Source organism: Ahaetulla prasina, chromosome 2 (genome assembly GCF_028640845.1).
Source record: "Ahaetulla prasina isolate Xishuangbanna chromosome 2, ASM2864084v1, whole genome shotgun sequence".
NCBI classification, from domain to species: Eukaryota; Metazoa; Chordata; class Lepidosauria; order Squamata; family Colubridae; genus Ahaetulla; species Ahaetulla prasina.
This window is the reverse complement of record NC_080540.1, coordinates 271687912-271706895: the sequence shown is the minus strand read 5'-3', so window position 1 is coordinate 271706895 and position 18984 is coordinate 271687912. Positions and strand designations below refer to the sequence as shown.

The 18984-nt window shown below is 36.7% G+C and overlaps 1 protein-coding gene across 1 annotated transcript in view; it reads left to right on the top strand.

Moving 5' to 3' along the window:
* The window catches only part of DMGDH (dimethylglycine dehydrogenase), a 44086-nt gene that overhangs the window by 1071 nt on the left and 24031 nt on the right, over positions 1-18984 (top strand). Inside the window, exons 2-7 of the mRNA XM_058172534.1 lie at positions 1714-1885; positions 9078-9176; positions 9441-9605; positions 10856-11060; positions 17555-17803; positions 18131-18329. Coding sequence (XP_058028517.1) covers positions 1714-1885; positions 9078-9176; positions 9441-9605; positions 10856-11060; positions 17555-17803; positions 18131-18329 — 1089 coding nt within the window. The remainder of the gene's footprint in view (positions 1-1713; positions 1886-9077; positions 9177-9440; positions 9606-10855; positions 11061-17554; positions 17804-18130; positions 18330-18984) is intronic.

Sequence of the window (18984 nt, the reverse complement as noted above, 5' to 3'; positions counted from 1 at the left end):
TTATCTCTGTGCTTGAACAGCACACTTAACTTGGTTATGGAATTACTGTACTGTAATCTATTTTCTTGGATTGCACAATACATTAAATTATAAGTTAACCAAGAAGTCAACTAAGTTGCCTAACAGGGTAAATAATAAAAAGAAGCAAAGTTAAAACATTAAACTCAGTACATTATGCAAATCAGTAGTGGGTTCCACTTACCTTCACTGCTCACATGCAGTGCTTCTGCGCATGCGCAGAGTATCCGTGATGACATCCGGGGTGGATGGGCAGAGCCTCCCGCTGCCACCACTACCTGTTCGCCCGAACTGGGACGAACTGGTACAAATCCACCACCGGTGCAAATACAGTTACATTAAACTGTAACTGACTGTTAAAAGTTATGTAAATTCAATTCATAAACTTATTTCTGGCATATTTAGCATGAAATGAACACAGTGCATCCATCTGTTTGTAAACTACTCTGCAGCATTTTAGAATAACTCAATTGCTTTCTTAGATAATTACAGGTAGTTCTTGACTGTTGTGTTCATTTAGTGACCTTTCAAAGTTACAACGGAACTGAAAAAAGTGAGTTATGACTTTTTTTCACACTTAAGATTGTTGTAGCATCCCCATGGTCACATGTTCAAAATTCAGATGCTTGGCAACTGGTTCATACTATGACAGTATTTCAGGGTCATGTTGTCACCTTTTGGGACTTTCTGATGAGCAAAGTCAATGTGAAAACCAGATTCACTTAACTAGGTTACTAATTTAACAACTGCGGTAACTCGCTTAACAACTGTAGCAAGAAAGATAATAAAATGGAGTAAAACTCAATTAATTGTTTTGCTTAGCAACAGAAATTTTGGGCTCAATTGTGATCGTAAATTGAGGACTACCTGTATTTGGGTATGTTAGTGAAAACTTGATGTTTCTCCCTCCTTTCTTATCTATAATTTATGTTTCGAGTCCAACACAACATGGATGAGCCATTCACATAGCTCCATTTGAGATGCCTCCAGTTTAGGTTTTGCCTCTTGTGCATTTGCGTTATAAAGATTTTCTTTTAATAGGAGACATAATATGTAGTCTATCATTTGTAACTTTTTTACGTTTTTGTACTTGTTCTATTTTTGTTCTTACTACAGAAAAATCCATTAAAGAAGAATGATTAAACTATACCTTGGAACCTTCTTTGGCATATTATAATTAGACACCATATTGGCACAGTCATTAAACAATTAACCAAACCACAGAATTAGTGTTGAAGTTCTCAAGTTGCATGAACGTTCAGTTGATTGGGAGTCATAGTCTAGAATCACTACTGATAAGCTATCTATCCATTTTGGAATCTCCACAAAAGGATACTGGCAAAAATGTCTGGTAGGCAGAAAGAGAGCAAAGATGGAACCCTGCAACTCACAGAGTGTATCTATTTATGCAGATGATGCTTTACTCTGGCAAGATTCTGTCTGTAGCTAAACAACAATAAAGAAACTAAGAAATAATTCCCCATGCCATTCTTAGTTCTTTTATCCTGATGTTTGATTAAAAGTGCCAGTTAGTGTTCATTACTTTCATCTGTGTAGCTCAAAATTCTATTAATGTTCTACAACTTAATTGTTAATAAAAAGAGTATATAAAGAACAGTTGATATTGTGTTGTACAGTATGTAATTGTATACAAAATATGCAGAAATTAGAAGCATCCATCATTTCCCCCCCCAGGGAACAAAAGCCATGTTCTGTGGAAGCAAAGTGGAAAGACACAGCAGAAACTGTAATTATTGGAGGTGGTTGTGTTGGTGTCAGTCTTGCCTATCATTTGGCCAAGGCTGGCATGAAGGATGTACTTTTGTTGGAAAAATCTGAACTCACTGCTGGATCTACTTGGCATGCAGTAAGTGAAATTTCTAATGTTTTAAACATGGAACAAAACCTACATTTTCTGTGCTTAGATCACAATTCATTTCAGACTAGAAATGGACTTTGGTGAGCCATTTAGATTAAAATAGAATATTTTAAAATAGAGTTGGAAGGGACCTTGGAGGTTTTCTAGTCCAACCCCCTGCTTAGTCAGGAAACCCTACACCACTTCAGATAAATGATTATCCAACATCTTAAAAACTTCCAGTGTTGGAGCATTCAGAACTTCTGAAGGCAAGTTGTTCCACTGATTAATTGTTCTAACTGTCAGGAAATTTCTCCTTAGTTCTAAGTTGCTTCTCTCCTTGGTTAGTTTCCACCCATTGCTTCTTGTCCTACCCTCTGGTGCTTTGGAGAATAGCGTGACTCCGTCTTCTTTGTGGCAGCCCCTGAGATACTGGAACACTGCTATCAGGTCCCCTAGTCCTTCTTTTCATTAAACATTAGACATACCCAGTTCCTGCAACGGTTCTTCATATGTTTTAGTTCCCTAATCATCTTTGTTGCTCTTCTCTGCACTCTTTCTAGAGTTTTACTGTGCAATGCAGTGTAAAACGTCATTCAGCTGAAACTCATTAATAACTGATGCTTAATGCTAGTGTAAAAGAACCACTTGTCCACTTGCAGCTGTTCTGGCAACCAACTGTATGCTTAGATTGAAGGGAATGTTCCTGGATTACCACTGTAATATGAAACCCAGAGAGACAGAAACTGTGTTCAATAGCTGTAACAGTTATGTTTTGTGGGACATGATATTTTGGAAGGAGATGTACAGAGCTTCAACAATAAGAAACAAATTATGTGTAGAGGTAAAAATGGTGCTGCATTTAAATTAAGATACATCAATCTGATTTTGTGGACTTTTAGGGTTGCAGTCTAAGGAGAAAAACACTCTGATGTAACAGGAAGAGAAAGGTTGCATTCACTGAAAAACAGTCTATTTATATTTTAGTTAGTACATAAGACATCTTGCTCTGGAACACATAAGAGTTCCTGGCTCACCCAAGTGTCATCACTTGTTACAAAGAAGTTGTTTTCAGTAGTATGCAGTCAGAGAGTAATCCTAGATACCAGATCATGTATCATTTTATTATGCCAAGTTGGACACAACTAGAATGTACCATAATATCTAAGATGAAAAACATTTGTGGTCATCATATATGTTCATATATACTTTAGTTTCTAATAAGTTTTATAACAAATATTTTTCTTCTAATATGAGAAGAAAATCACCTTTATAATAAAGTTTGTTTTGTTATTAGAAGCTAAAAAAATAATCGTCTCAGTCTGAAAATCTTTAAGTACTAACTTTCCAATTTTTTGACTGTTTATGTATGCAAGTACGATTGCTACATTGATTTAGGCATGTATTAAGATGTATTGTTTAATCATTAAAAATCCTGTCCTGTCCTTGAATTATTTCTGCTGGAACTGAAATGGGATTAATGGTTTGATCTGTTTCCTTAATGCACCAGGCTTTCTTGGAAAATTCCTAAAGAAAGATCATGGAGTTTCCAAGAATTCTCTGACAATGTTTAGAAATTTTTTTGACTGTTTACATATGCAAGTACGATTGCTACATTGATTTAGGCATGTATTAAGATGTATGGTTTAATCATTAAAAATCCTGTCCTTGAATTATTTCTGCTGGAACTGAAATGGGATTAATGGTTTGATCTGTTTCCTTAGTGCACCAGGCTTTCTTGGAAAATTCCTAAAGAAAGCTCATGGAGTTTCCAAGAGTTCTCTGACAATGTTTAGAAAAATCTGAGCCCTAGAAAGCTTTTTGCATGACTTTTATTTTGTTAAATCTCTTTTCCAAATTTGCCCTGGCAGAGGGGAAGGCTGACAAAATTGGATGCCTTAGCCTTAGGTTCCAAAAGTGATCCCCTGGAAATACCTGGTAGTGTTAGATATCCCAGAATTTGGAAATAACAGGGCAGCCTAACCTGGATCTCACTTAATATGTACTCATCACTATGAAAGGGGGATTGCATAATAAAAGATGAATCTGTCATTTTTTCCTGTCTAATGCAGTATTCCATTCTCTAGGAGGAGGTGATCCCTTTAACTGGTGTAGCTAACTTTTTATAATTTACTTGGACTTCAGTAAAGCATTTGATAAAGTAGACCATAACCTAAAGGTAAAGGTAAAGGCTCCCCTCGCACATACATGCTAGTCGTTGCCGACTCTAAGGGGCGGTGCTCATCTCCGTTTCAAAGCCGAAGAGCCAGCGCTGTCCGAAGACGTCTCTGTGGTCATGTGGCCGGCATGACTCAACGCCAAAGGCGCACGGAACACTGTTACCTTCCCACCAAAAGTGGTCCCTATTTTTTCTACTTGCATTTTTACGTGCTTTCGAAACTGCTAGGTTGGCAGAAGCTGGGACAAGTAACGGGAGCTCACCCCGTTACACAGCAGCACTAGGGATTCGAACAGCTGAGCTGCCGACCTTTCGATCAACCATAACCTACTAGAATAGAATAGAATAGAATTTTTATTGGCCAAGTGTGATTGGACACACAAGGAATTTGTCTTGGTGCATATGCTCTCAGTGTACATAAAAGAAAAGATACGTTCATCAAGGTACAACATTTACAACACAAATGATGGTCAATATATCAATATAAATCATAAGGATTGCCAGCAACAAAGTTACAGTCATACAGTCATAAGTGGAAAGAGATTAGTGATGGGAACTATGAGAAGATTAATAGTAGTGCAGATTTAGTAACTAGTTTGACAGTGTTGAGGGAATTAATTGTTTAGCAGAGTGATGGCCTTCGGGAAAAAACTGTTCTTGTGTTTAGTTGTTCTAGTGTGCAGTGCTCTATAGCGTCGTTTTGAGGGTAGGAGTTGAAACAGTTTATGTCCTGGATGTGAGGGATCTGTAAATATTTTCACGGCCCTCCTCTTGATTCGTGCAGTATACAGGTCCTCAATGGAAGGCAGGTTGGTAGCAATTATTTTTTCTGCAGTTCTAATTATTCTCTGAAGTCTGTGTCTTTCTTGTTGGGTTGCAGAACCAAACCAGACCGTTATAGAGGTGCAAATGACAGACTCAATAATTCCTCTGTAGAACTGAATCAGCAGCTCCTTGGGCAGTTTGAGCTTACTGAATTGGCACAGAAAGAACATTCTTCGTTGTCCTTTTTTGATGATGTTTTTGATGTTAGCTGTCCATTTTAGATCTTGCGATATGATAGAACCTAGAAATTTAAAGGTTTCTACTGTTGATACTGTGTTGTCTAGTATTGTGAGACTAGACTAGAGACTAGACTAGACTACTAGACTACTAGACTACTACTAGTATACTAGTAGTACTAATACTAGTAGTCTAGACTACTAGACTAGACTAGAGACTAGACTAGACTACTAGACCTACTACTACTACTACTAGACCTACTACTAGACCATAATCTACTACTAGATAAATTAGAAAAATGTGGGTTAGACAGCATCACCACCAGATGGATTCGTAACTGGCTAACCAGCCGCACTCAAAGTGTAGTCCTCAATGGAACTACATCCACATGGAGGGAAGTATGCAGTGGCATGCCCCAAGGCTCTGTTTTAGGCCCAGTACTCTTCAACATCTTCATCAATGACTTGGACGAGGGGATAGATGGGGAACTCACCAAATTTGCAGACGACACCAAGTTGGCAGGAATAGCCAACACTCCAGAAGATAGGCTCAAGATACAGAAGGACCTTGACAGACTTGAACATTGGGTGCTATCTAACAAAATGAAATTCAACAGTGAAAAACGTAAGGTTCTACATTTAGGCAAAAAACCCCAAAATGCATATGTGGTACCTTGCTCAATAGTAGTAACTGTGAGAGGGATCTTGGAGTCCTAGTGGACAACCATTTAGATATGAGCCAGCAGTGTGCAGCAGCTGCCAAAAAAGCCAACACATTTCTGGGCTGCATAAACAGACGGATAGAATCAAGATGACGTGAAGAGTTAATACCACTTTATAATGCCTTGGTAAGGCCACACTTGGAATACTGCACTCAGTTTTGGTCGCCACGATGTAAAAAAGATATTGAGACTCTAGAAAGAGTGCAGAGAAGAGCAACAAAGATGATTAGGGGACTGGAGACTAAAACATATGAAGAACGGTTGCAGGAACTGGGTAGGTCTAGTTTAATGAAAAGAAGGACTGGGGAGACATAATAGCAGTGTTCCAATATCTCAGGGGCTGCCACAAAGAAGTGGGAGTCAAGCTATTCTCCAAAGCACCTGAAGGCAGGACAAGAAGCAATGGGTGGAAACTAATCAAGGAGAGAAGCAACTTGGAACTAAGGAGAAATTTCCTGACAGTTAGAACAATCAATAAGTGGAACAACATGCCTCCAGAAGTTGTGAATGCTCCAACACTGGAAATGTTGGATAGCCATTTGTCTGAAATGGTGTAGGGTTTCCTGCCTGGGCAGGGGGTTGGACTAGAAGACCTCCAAGGTCCCTTCCAACTCTGTTATTATGTATATGCAGAATGAGTAGGTTTCCACTTGGATTTCTTGCAGCATTACAAAGTTGGATTCATGCAGCTACGTGGGTAGAACACAGTGATTAAGTAAGCCATTGTCTCCCATTCACAAATCCTACTGAAGGACCAAATAAGGTTTTTTTTTTAACCAGAGAATAAATCATATTGTTGCCTTGTAGGGTTAACTGTTACTATATACGTGATCTGATTAATGCAGGATTTTTCACTCTTCTGTGACAGGGGTCTCCAACCTTGGTCCCTTTAAGACTTGTGGACTTCAACTCCCAGCTAAAGGGACTCTGGGAGTTGAAGTCCACAAGTCTTAAAGGGACCAAGGTTGGAGACCCCTGTTCTGTGAAATGTGCATCATAAAAGCATATAAAATATTAGCTAGAATAATTGTTAAAAATCTATTTGTTAATGATAATGATTTTAGAAGTTTGTTTTAGTTTTGTTGTATGCCGCCTAGAGCCACTTACACTTGATGGGCAGTTCTATCAATTGGATAGGTAAATAAATAAAGTATGCTAAGTGGGGCTAAACCTGAGAAATTTTGACATTTCCATAATTTGCTTTAAGGTTATTTTCCATAACCTTTAAGAAGGTTGCAGAATTCTTATCAATAGCTAGAGCTGTTAGAAAATATATGGTTCTTTCCTCATGCTATTAATTTTTAGCTGCTAGTTGTTCTAGAATTTTTTCACAATTGTTATTTTTTGTTATGTTGCTTTTTAAAAATCCATGAATTTTGATTGATTGATTTCGTTGTATATATGATGTACAATGTACAATGACAATAAAGGCTGCTGCTGCTGCTGTTGTTGTTATTATCAGACTGACCTTACCCTTCAGTGCTTGGTTAAAGCACCAGGCTAGAAACTAGGAGACTTACTAGTCCCACTTTGGTCATGAAAAGACAGCTGGGTGACTTTGGGCCAGTCACTCTCTCACCCTAATTCACCTAATTCAGTATTGTATTTTAAATTTTAGGCCATATTGAATAAGTTTTTTAAAGAGTGTTTTTATTGTAACATATGGTATTATTTTATCTGCCTGTTCACTGCCCTGAGTCCTTCGGGAGAAGGGCGGTATAAAAATTAAATTATTATTATTGTTATTATTATTATTATTACCTATGGGCTGTTGAGAAAATAGAAGGTGAAGGAGTATTAGATATTTTGCCACCTTGAATTATTTATAAAAATAGTGAAGGTGGGATAATAAAGAAAACCTGTTGTATCATCACCAATCTTACTTCCAGAGCATTAATATTGTATTAATTCTAATTTTCTAAGTTCTAATTTTCCAACCAGTAGTTCTAATTTTCCAACCAGTAGTTGAAACTGTTCCCCTTAAAGACTATCTAATGTCCTCTCACCAAGAAGCCTGATTAATAAATTATAGTTTTTGCTCCGGTCAAAAACATTGCTTATCAGGGCACTGTGTTCTATGTTATCATTCTTGTTGCATAATAAAGCAACAAACCACAGATTTGGTCTGGCTGGAGTCTGTAGTATTACAACTGTCAGTGTTAAATAAACAGTTCTTTGGGTAAGTCTTTCCTTAGAAATGTGAGGTGCTTGAAAAAAAGTATCTGAAAGCTAAATAAGAGCTTTGCAAAATTACTGAAACTATTTCTGAATGTAATTTGAAAGACATAGCACAAACGTTTTTGCAGAGATTATATTTATATCCAGAACTTGTCACTGTTCATGAATCATAATCATGAATGAATCATCATGTGTTGTAAATGTTGTACCTTGATGAACGTATCTTTTCTTTTATGTACACTGAGAGCATATGCACCAAGACAAATTCCTTGTGTGTCCAATCACACTTGGCCAATAAAATTCTATTCTATTCTATTCTATAAACTACTTTCCAACCTTTGTTTTTTGCAACAGAGCCGTCTCCATAACTACATCTGTCCAGCTAGTTCTTACCTGAAATGGTTTCTTACAATCTGGAGGCTGTAAGGCTGTATTTCTAAATGCCCACAATTTTAGAAATTGTAGAATTTTTTCCTGATTTGGTTCCCATTCCCAATGGTCTTTTTTAACATTTAAATAAGGGCCCTGTCTTATAAAAGCAACATTTGGAATTTCTTGTTTAATGAAATTGAAAGCTCCTATAATTGTTTTTATTTCCTTAAAATAAGGAGTTAAAATTTCCTGTCCATTAAGACAGAAACTTCGTCCACCTCCCCTCACTATCCAATGTTATCTTAGTTTTAACCAACTGAGTCTTTTTCAGTTTCACTGTGAATCTTGTATCCCGTACCAAAATTAAGACTTTAAAGGTTCATTCCTTCAAATCTTCTTCCTCAAATCTCCCTATGGTAAGAGTATACACCTTTTGGAAATAATTATTCCAAATGTGGATGTTGGTAATCAATTCAACATTTATATCACATAATAACGGATTATCTCTGGGCTATTTTGAAATTCTTCAAGTTTTAACCACCTGGCACCCCCCCCACCCCCCCACCCCGCACCCAGAATAAACTGAAGTGAAGCAATGTTGGGAAAAATATATTAGAGATTTTAATGGGAATGGTAGTGATACGTTGAATGCAAAAATTAAAGCAAAACCTTAAATGTTATTGTCCAAGAAAAAGTTAATGGAAACGAAATGAAAAATGTGAAAATCTTTCTGTTGATCTTTTTTAAAGGCGGGTTTGACAACATATTTCCATCCAGGAATAAATCTGAAGAAAGTCCATCATTACAGCATCAAGCTTTATGAAAAGTTAGAGGAGGAAACAGGGCAGGTAATACCTAATTTACCACAAGTTAAATAATAATTATGTGAAATACACAATTTTAGAATGATCTGATTGGGTGTAGTTGTTTAGCTTTCCTTTCCTAGACTTCTAATATTAGTAACTATTTTATTTAATTTGATGAGAAGGCACCTAGACTAAGATATATTTTATTGTAATTATTTTGAACTTTGTTGAATTATGTGTAAGTGCTCATGAATGTTTGGTTTTGGAAGATGATGGGTTGTTATTATTTTGTTTTGTTTCTTTCAGGCTGTGGGGTTTCATTGCCCAGGGAGTGTTAGAATTGCATCAACTCCAACAAGAGTGGATGAACTGAAATACCAAATGACTCGAGCAGGTTGGCACCCCACAGAACAATATCTTATTGATCCAGAAAAAGTGCAAGAGTTATTTCCGTTATTAAACATGGAAAAGGTATATGAATACAATTTATTTATTTATAACACCCATAAAAATGTTTAAAAAATGCAAAGAAACATGTCTTAGATGCAAAATTATTTTTAAATGTCTTAATCAGCAGAGTTTTCATTGGAGGTCAATAAAGAATTCTGTTCTATTCGAAAGAAGAAATGAGCAATAATGAGATATGCAAGAATAGGATCAGTCTTAATAAAGCAATTCGAAGCCATTTTTTCAAGGAACCAATTGAAAAAATACATCTTTTTTCTGCTTCCAAAATTGAGCTCATTGTATCTGCACATGGGTGTAAGCCCTGAGACATCTCCAATACTTGTTAGCAAATTGGGGGTGTTTGAGAAAGGGAAAATTATTAGATACATGGCTGGAGAATATTTGTATTAAATATTAGGGACACGGTGGCTAAGACTCTGAGCTTGTCGATCAAAAGTTCGGCGGTTCGAATCCTGAGCGCCGCATAACAGGGTGAGCTCCTGTTCCTTGTCCCAGCTTCTGCCAAACTAGCGGTTTGAAATCATGTAAGTAGAAAAATAGGGACCACCTTTGGTGGGAAGGTAACAGTGTTCCGTGCACCTTTGATGTTGAGTCATGCCGGCCACTTGACCATGGAGACATCTTTGGACAACACTGGCTCTTCAGCTTTGAAATGGAGATGAGCACTGCCCCCTAGAGTTGGGAACGACTAGCACATATGTGCAAAGGGAACCTTTAAAATTAAATTCAATTTTATCCTAACTCTCAGTAGTTTAGAATATGGCTGTGCATTTCTTGGATCTGACTTATTTAAACTATTGAGGCTTAGCCTGGAGTGGGAGAAGGAAATCATGTGATCTGTAAGCTACATGTACAAATATGTCAATTTATTCCGTTGCCTTTGCTAGTGCAGAGGCAAAAAGAAGTATTAAATATTAATGTTTATAGAACTTGGAAATACTGTGAAGGTCAACTTTTGTTTGCAATCTGTTGTTAATGACATATACACTGATGTCTGATAAGTAAAACAAAGCAGGCTAAGAACAGTAGAATAAGACAGATAAAAGTGAACAATTCCTAATTTAACTTTAAAACAAACTAACATGAAGTATTTGGGTTTTTTTTTATTCCATATAGAAAGATTTTGAATTTCTAGAAACTATATATTGCTGCCAAGTTTTGTATTCACATCTTCCTATTATCTACTGGCTGTGGAACCAGGGAGAAATAATAAAACTAATATAAGTAACGTAAATTAATTTTGTTTGATACAGGTTTTAGCTGGTCTGTACAATCCTGGAGATGGTCATATAGATCCTTATTCACTTACTATGGCCTTGGCTGCAGGAGCCAGGAAATATGGAGCTCAGTTAAATTATCCAGTTCAAGTAACTAATTTAAAATGTAGACTAGACGGAACATGGGAAGTTGAAACTCCACATGGAACAATTAAAGCAAACAGAATTGTGAATACAGCTGGTAAGTGATGAATTATGCTTTCCTGCCTTTATAGTTTAACTATAACTATTAAAAAATTCCATCTGGGCAGGAAAATGTAACTTACATATCAAAGTATTAATGTTTTAGGAAATACATTACAAAATAAAGTAATAATTTGCTTTTCACTTCATATTTTGTGATCTCATGGAATTTTTTTTGCTCTGTAACTTAGAAAAAATTTCATTATTCGCCTTTTAAGATTTAATGAGAACAATAATAAAGAATCTAAGTTAATTTATCCCCAGCTACATTACATAAATCAGTGGATCTATGTTGTACACCAATATATAGGATAAATACAATGCCAGATTTCCAAAGTATAGATATAACTGAAGGCTCATCCACACAGTCATTTTTTCTGTACTTTTCTCCCATCAGCCAGGAGGAACTAGATGACAGGAAAGAATTGATTTGCATGATTGTTCAGTACTATAGGTAATGTGATAACACCCAACAGCACACTCTTGGGGCTTGAGGGTATATGAGACATGTTATTATGCTGTGGCATGCTCTTGGCTACATCTACAAAATGTTATCAAAATGGTTATCAACCACTTGACATAATAACCATTAGCTGGCAACGAAGAATTGTACAAAATTTCAATAAAGAAATGAAATATTTCTTGGATGTTATCCAAGGGTCTGCTGGAACGGTACAAATGAGATGCAGACACTGAATAAGCGTTTTTGAGGAGCTGGTGTTTGAGAAATGATTTTGTTACACATGTGTAGGTTGAAATGTCAATTTATCCATCAAAAAAAGGAAAGCAGTGGCTCGTGTGGTTAGGCCGCTGGGCTGACAATCAGCAAGCTCACGGTGGAGATCCGGTTGCTGCCACATGGTGGGATGAGCTCCTGTCACTCACTCCAGCTCCTGCCAACCCAGCAGTTTGAAAGCTGGTGACCACAAGTAGATACATGTGTATCACTTCTGGGGGCAACTTAACAAGGACATGAAAGGAGCCTCCAGCTGGGCGTCCCGCAGGCAACAATGATGTCACCAGCTAATTCTTCCAAGTGCTTTGGTGCTTCCAACATTAATGTAGTATCCATCAAAAAGTATCTTTTAAAGCAACTGTAGAAGCCAGGATTCTGATCAAGCAATGATAAAATTAGAAAAAGTCCCCATGATCACTTTACACCTTCAGAAAGCCCTCTGGACCACCTGCTCCATAGCCTGACATGAAAGGAACTAGTATTCAAGAGCAGAAGGATATCTTCAGTGAATTCATCTTTTGAATGCTTTGAGTTTCATAGCAATTATTGGTAATTATATTGCAGACCTGCCAGATCAAGCCAAGCTAAGTGGATTGCCAACCCTGGCTGCATCATCTAAAGCTCACCCCACACATGTCCTACATTGTCTATAGAGTGATCCATGGGGTAAGAAAAATGGCATCACAACAGGGGTGAAATCCAGCAGGTTATGACAGGTTCTGGAGAACCAGTAGTAGAAATATTGAGCAGTTCGGAGAACCGGCAAATACCACCTCTGGCTGGCCCCAGAGTGGGGTGGGAATGGAGATTTTGCAATATCCTTCCCCCAGGAGTGGGGTGGGAATGGGGATATTGCAGTATCCTTCCCCTGCCGTGTCCACCAAGCCACACCCACAGAACCAGTAGTAAAAAAATTTAGATTTCACCACTGCATCACAATAACTATTCCCCTGGCATACTTTTTTATTTTATTTTTATTTATTTTATTTGTCACAACATTATATATAAGCATAAGCATGAAATAATTATGCGATATATAAGCATATATATAACCATAAGTATGTAATAACTATATGAAATTGTATACAATCAAAGGGAACATTAGGACAGGAACAGTAGGCACGTTAGTGCTCTTATGCACGCCCCTTACAGACCTCTTAGGAATGGGGTGAGGTCAATAGTAGATAGTTTTTGGTTGAAGCTTTGGGGATTTCGAGAAGAGACCACAGAGTCTGGTAGTGCATTCCAGGCATTAACAACTCTGTTTCTGAAGTCATATTTTCTGCAATCAAGATTGGAGCGGTTCACATTAAGCTTAAATCTATTGTGTGCTCGTGTATTGTTGTGATTGAAGCTGAAGTAGTCTTCAACAGATTACTGTTCTTCTCTGCCTTCTCTGCTTCTACCACCTTTGGCAAAGAAGGGGGCAAGTTGGGAAAAGGTTATCTTATCCTTTGGATCAGTTCATGAGAACTGGCACCAAATTATAGAACTGGCACTGAACTCTCAATTACTGTATATATCATTTTCTTTCCAAGTAAGAGAGAGAAGTAGGGTAGAGGCATGTCGTCAATTGCCCCTGTGTATGGTAAAGGTTCGTAATGCTATCCCTTTTATTTATTAATGTTAGATCTTAATAGTGGCAATGGTTTTAAAAAAATGACATTTCATAACATGGGAAGTTTCCTTATTCGATTTGTAATGCCATGCAACTTGAAGCAGTGTACAGAACAGTTGAAAACACAATGTAATAATAAAAGCAACACAGAGAATAACCCCCCAAATTAAATTTGTATTTTATTAATGAGTTTTCCTATGCCCCTGGCCCAGCTAGGCCTTTATGACTTTCTTGAAGCGCAACTGGCTCACAGTCATGCAGACTTCGAGGGGAGTGATATCCCAGGTTGAAGAAATTTTGACTTGGCTTTGGGAATAGGGTACAAATGAGCAAACCATTAAGAAAGTATTTTGAGAAAATATTATGTAGTCCTGGAAAAGAAAAAGGAAAACTGAAAAAAGACTTAAAACAACCCTGCCTTGATTTTATTTGTTATAAAATGAGGCAAAGAGAACTCTGACGAACTTTCAAGATTCTTTGACTATACCCTACAAGAGGGTTTCTCAACCTCATGCTGGCTGGGGAATTTTGGAAGTTGAAGTTCACACATCCTATAATTGCTGAGGTTGAGAAACTTGGCCCTACAATAATAAAGGAGCTTTCCTGGAATTCCTTCATTCTCTGTTTCTTGATCTGGCTTACCTCAGAGGACTGACAGGAAATATCTGGGAAAGCAATGGCAAAATAGGGAGATGGGAAAGAAGAAAACAATCCCTAAAGGAAAAGGCAGACATTGGTAGACCAGTCTATGCAGGTTTTACTCATTGTCTCATTGAGTTAATAACTGAAGTATGCCTGGATTCAATGTTTAGTCAAAAGAACCCTTGGAACTAATACAGTATTGATTACTCCCTTGGGAAGGCTCCAGACTACGTAGTCTCCTAAAACTGTTGGAGCCAATCTTCTTTCTTTGTTCCATATCCTCCTCTTGAAAACAAATAATTTGCTCTGTGTTTTCATGCCAGGCTTAGTGTGGTAAGTTCAGAGTGGATTTTGTAGAGAACATCTTACCTTTAGGTCTCATTCATTTGCTCAATTTCAGAGCATACATTACACAATAGCATAAGAGCACAAGCGTGCCTACCGTTCCTGTCCTATTGTTTCCTTTCGTTATATCCAATTAACATAATTATTACATACTTATATATATACTTTTATATTGTATAGTTATTTCATGCTTATGCTTATATATACAGTGTGACAAAATAAATAAATAAATAAAAATTCAGACTGTTTAGCAGTTTGCCTAGCTGCTGCTTCATGGTTAGTTACATCATTACTTCTATTGCTGTCACAACCTTTATGGAGTCCAATGGCCTTTTAAATTTGACGAGCAAAAAACACAGTAAATATTTTTCACAAATATTTTCCTTCTTCCACTTTGTGGTTCGATATTTAACATACAAAATTATGTGCTGTGTTACTATTCAGGCAGTTTGCAAAGTTGTGTTTTTTGTTGTTGGAAGGCAACTTTTTAATTTGAAGTTAGTAAATTTTTGGTAATAAAATGGCAAGTAGAAAGGGTCACTTCCACATAAGTAGGAAGGGGTTAGAAGGAATGAGAAGGCTAACCTTTACTTTGTTTCCAATCTCCGTTTCATGACTTGGTCTTCATAAAAAGTAGTTTTGGAATTGAAGCCGTATGTGTTGAAACAAAATTCTTCGTTTAAGTACAAGTATGTAAAAAGTTTCAAAATTAATCCAAGGTATTTAATGGTTTTAAATACCTGGGTGCTGTATTAAGGTTTAGGTAGGAAGAGGTTCCAGCTGAAAATATAGCATGAGTTGCATAGAGATGCATGGTAGCTCTCTCTCTCTCCTCTCTCTCTCTCTCTCTCTTTCTTTCTTTCTTTCTTTCTTTCTCTCTCTCTCTCTCTCTCTCTCCCCCTCCCTCCCTCCCTCTCTCCCCCTCCCTCCCTCCCTCTCTCTTTCTCTTAAAAGGTAATATTGTGTCTGCTGTATTAAAGTATTTGAACCTATAGTAGGTGATTGGCTCAACTTCTATACACAATTCAATTCAACTATACCCCAATTACAGGTACTGCACAACCATTTGTTTAGTGACTGTTCAAAGTTACAAGGGTACTGAAAAAAGTGACTTATGACTTTTGCAACATTCCCATGGTCATGTGATCAAAATTCAGATGCTTAGTAACTGATTCATATTCATGATGGTTGAATTGTCCTGGGATCATGTGACCATCTTTTGCAACCTCTGACAAGCAAAGTCAAAGGAGAAGCCAGATTCACTTTACAACCGTGTTACTAATTTAACAGTTGCAGTGATTCACTTAACAACTATGGCAAGAAAAGTCATAAAATGGGATATCTCATTTAACAACTGTCTTGCTTAACAACAGAAAATTTGACCTTAATTGTGGTTGTAAGTAGAGGACTAACTGTATTCCCCTTTAGAAATAGTGCAATCTAACTTCTGTAAGAACAGTATTTCAGATTCCTGTCAGTTTGAAAACTGACATTCCTACATGTGCTTCATGTCTAGAAGATCATCTGACTTGGAAACTTGTGCTTGTCTGGTGATCTTTAGTCTGCTGACTAAAGTTTAACTTTTGTACAGCCAGTCTGATTCTCATAATTCACGATAAATTTCATTTAGCCTGGAACAGGACCTTATTGGAAAAACTGCAATCCTATGCCTTTTCCACAAGGTTTATGCTGTCTGTGGACTACAATCAACAAAGGTACTGATAAAATAGCACGCCCTGGACTTTGAACTACAAAATGATTTTGAGTTTGCAGCTGGCTAAATATCTTGGAACTGCCCAATCATTGTAGATACCTACTCAGATTCACTACAGCATCCTCCTACTTGCTCCATTAAAAGGGAGATGTACTAAGATTCCTTACTAGGAAACCTACTGTTGTTGCTCAGGGCCAGTCAGAATAGTTGGGTACATCTCGCTTCACTGTGAGTTTTACAGATACCTTCTTAAGAAAGTTTATATGACCTTTATAGGAAGACTTTCCAGATCATCCAGCTAAATTTTATACAGTACATATGCAGCTGTCCATAGCAAAGGAACATCAGGAAAGTTGGGATGGGGGCATTAGTTGTTTACTTTGTTACCTGAATTTATATACCATTATAAATTAGATTACAACTAACAGATTACACTCATTCAGTGTAAACTTATAAAACACATTAATGGTATTAGCTGATACATTACAAAGAAACAAACAAACACAATACAATACAAAAGAAGGAAAAATAACAACCAGAAAATAAAAGTGGTAGTTTTTCCTCAGTCTTCAAATGCATTCCAGAATATTTCTGGATTTTTACCGGCTTTTAAAAGACTACTATCAGGGATGTTAACCTTGGCCTCAGGAGGAAGCTATTCCAAAATAAGGGTCTGTAATCAAAAAGCATTATTGGATCTCTGCTCACTTGACAGAGCTAAGTTGGTATGGAAACCTGGAAGGGTCTGTCTGTCTATCATTTAATCTATCATCTATCTATTTATCTGCAAGGATGTCCTTTTAATTTTATCATTTTGGCTTTCCAATTTTGTAATTCTTGAAGATATTAATATGTTTTAATGAAATCATTGCCCTGCTCTTATTATTGTTTAATAATAAAAACCAAGCAACACATTGTACAGAAAGCTAGTTTGGTTTGCTTTGGGTGCTTGCTTAGAAACCAGGAGTCTATGAGTTTTAGTTGTTCCTTAGGCATGAAAGCTGGTTGGGATGGTCACTTAGGCATGAAAGCTGGTGAGCTTAGGACGGTCACTTTCTCTCAGCCCAATTCATCTCACAGGGTTGTTGTTATGGGGAAAAGAGGAGAAAGAATATTGTGTGTGCTCACTGCCTTGCATTATTTATAAAAATAATAAAGGCAGGATATAAAGACCGTGCAGACATAAATAAACCTGAAGTTATCCTGTTTATCTCTGGGCTTTCCTTCCTATGACTTTTTAAAATATTAGTTGGATACATTATAATAAACAGCTGCATCCCAGGCATAAGTATATGGGTTGTGGTTTCCTTGAACCAGTCATATTTAAACACATTGAATTTTACTTTTTAAATATTGTACTTAAAAAAAAGATTGTGCTATTTGTTGGCCAGGATCATGTCATTCTAATATTTATATTTCTGTACATTGTGCTTTTAGGTTTCTGGGCTCGAGAAATAGGTAAAATGATTGGACTACATCATCCACTTATACCTGTTCATCACCAATATATTGTTACTGGAACTATCCCTGAAGTGAAAGTCCTGAAGAAGGAATTGGCTGTTCTTCGTGACTTAGAAGGTTCATATTATCTAAGACAAGAAAGAGATGGCCTTTTATTAGGGCCATATGAAAGTCAAGAAAAAATGAAACTGCAGAAATCTTGGGTAGAAGATGGAGTCCCACCAGGTAATTTTTTTGGGAAAAATAAACTTCATTGGTACATGCTGGGTGCTCAGACTTGTTAATTGGATTTTTACATTATACATATATATCTATGAAGACAAAAAAGACCTTTTGACAATCTTGCTTATGAATGTGTGCTAGTCATTGCTTCTTTGCTATGCTATTCCAAATTTATATTTATATCCACATTTTTATTTTTTGCTTACACGTCCAATATTATAACACTGGAGACTTATTGAGAACAGGAACATTTGCTTGCTTTGTATAAAATAGAAAATATATTAAAGTGGGAAGACAATACATACAAAATGTATCACACTTTTCTTTAAGGCTTTGGAAAGGAGCTTTTTGAATCTGATTTAGATCGAATAATTGATCATGTCGAGGCTTCTATGGAAATGGTCCCTGTCCTGAGAGAAGCAGATATTATCAATGTAGTTGCAGGTCCTATAACATATTCTCCAGATATTCTGCCAATGGTGGGACCACATCAGAGCGTTCATAATTACTGGGTGGCCATTGGTTTTGGGTAAGTAAGCTGATTCTTTTTTTTTTTTTTATTCAAAAAGTTTTACAAAAAAAATTTTTTTTCCCCCTTTCCCCCCAACCCCTCTCCCTTCACAAACCCCCTCCCCCCTCCCCCCCTGGCTTCCCGGAACAAACACAAGGTATAGTTAAAAATAAAACAAACATATGCTAAAAAAATTTTTTTCCCAAAACTATTATACCAATTCTCCCTCTCTAGCTCTGACTTCCTCCTTACATAACCAAATCCTTCAAAAAATTAACAATAAACAGTAATAAAATATATAAATCAGTAGAACAAATTAATCCTAAAATATTTAAAACCAGCTAAAGCATAAAAATCCAATCCAGTTCAGAGAATATCTCCCTTATAGCTTCTATAACCATATAACCATATAATTCCCCCCCCAAGTCCTTCTTACATAAGATCTTTCAAGAATATTCTATTTAAAATTCAATACAACAGATTATAAAATTTATAAAATTTCAATAGAGAAAATTACAATATTATTTAATTAATTACAATATCTATTCAACTTTAGTCCTTCCTCATCAAAGTCCAGTATATCCAAATATCTAGTCTCTTATAAAAAGAGAACTCTTGGGAAACATTAAGCTTGTGAGTCTTTTCCATTTGAGGAACAATCTCCTGTAGCACA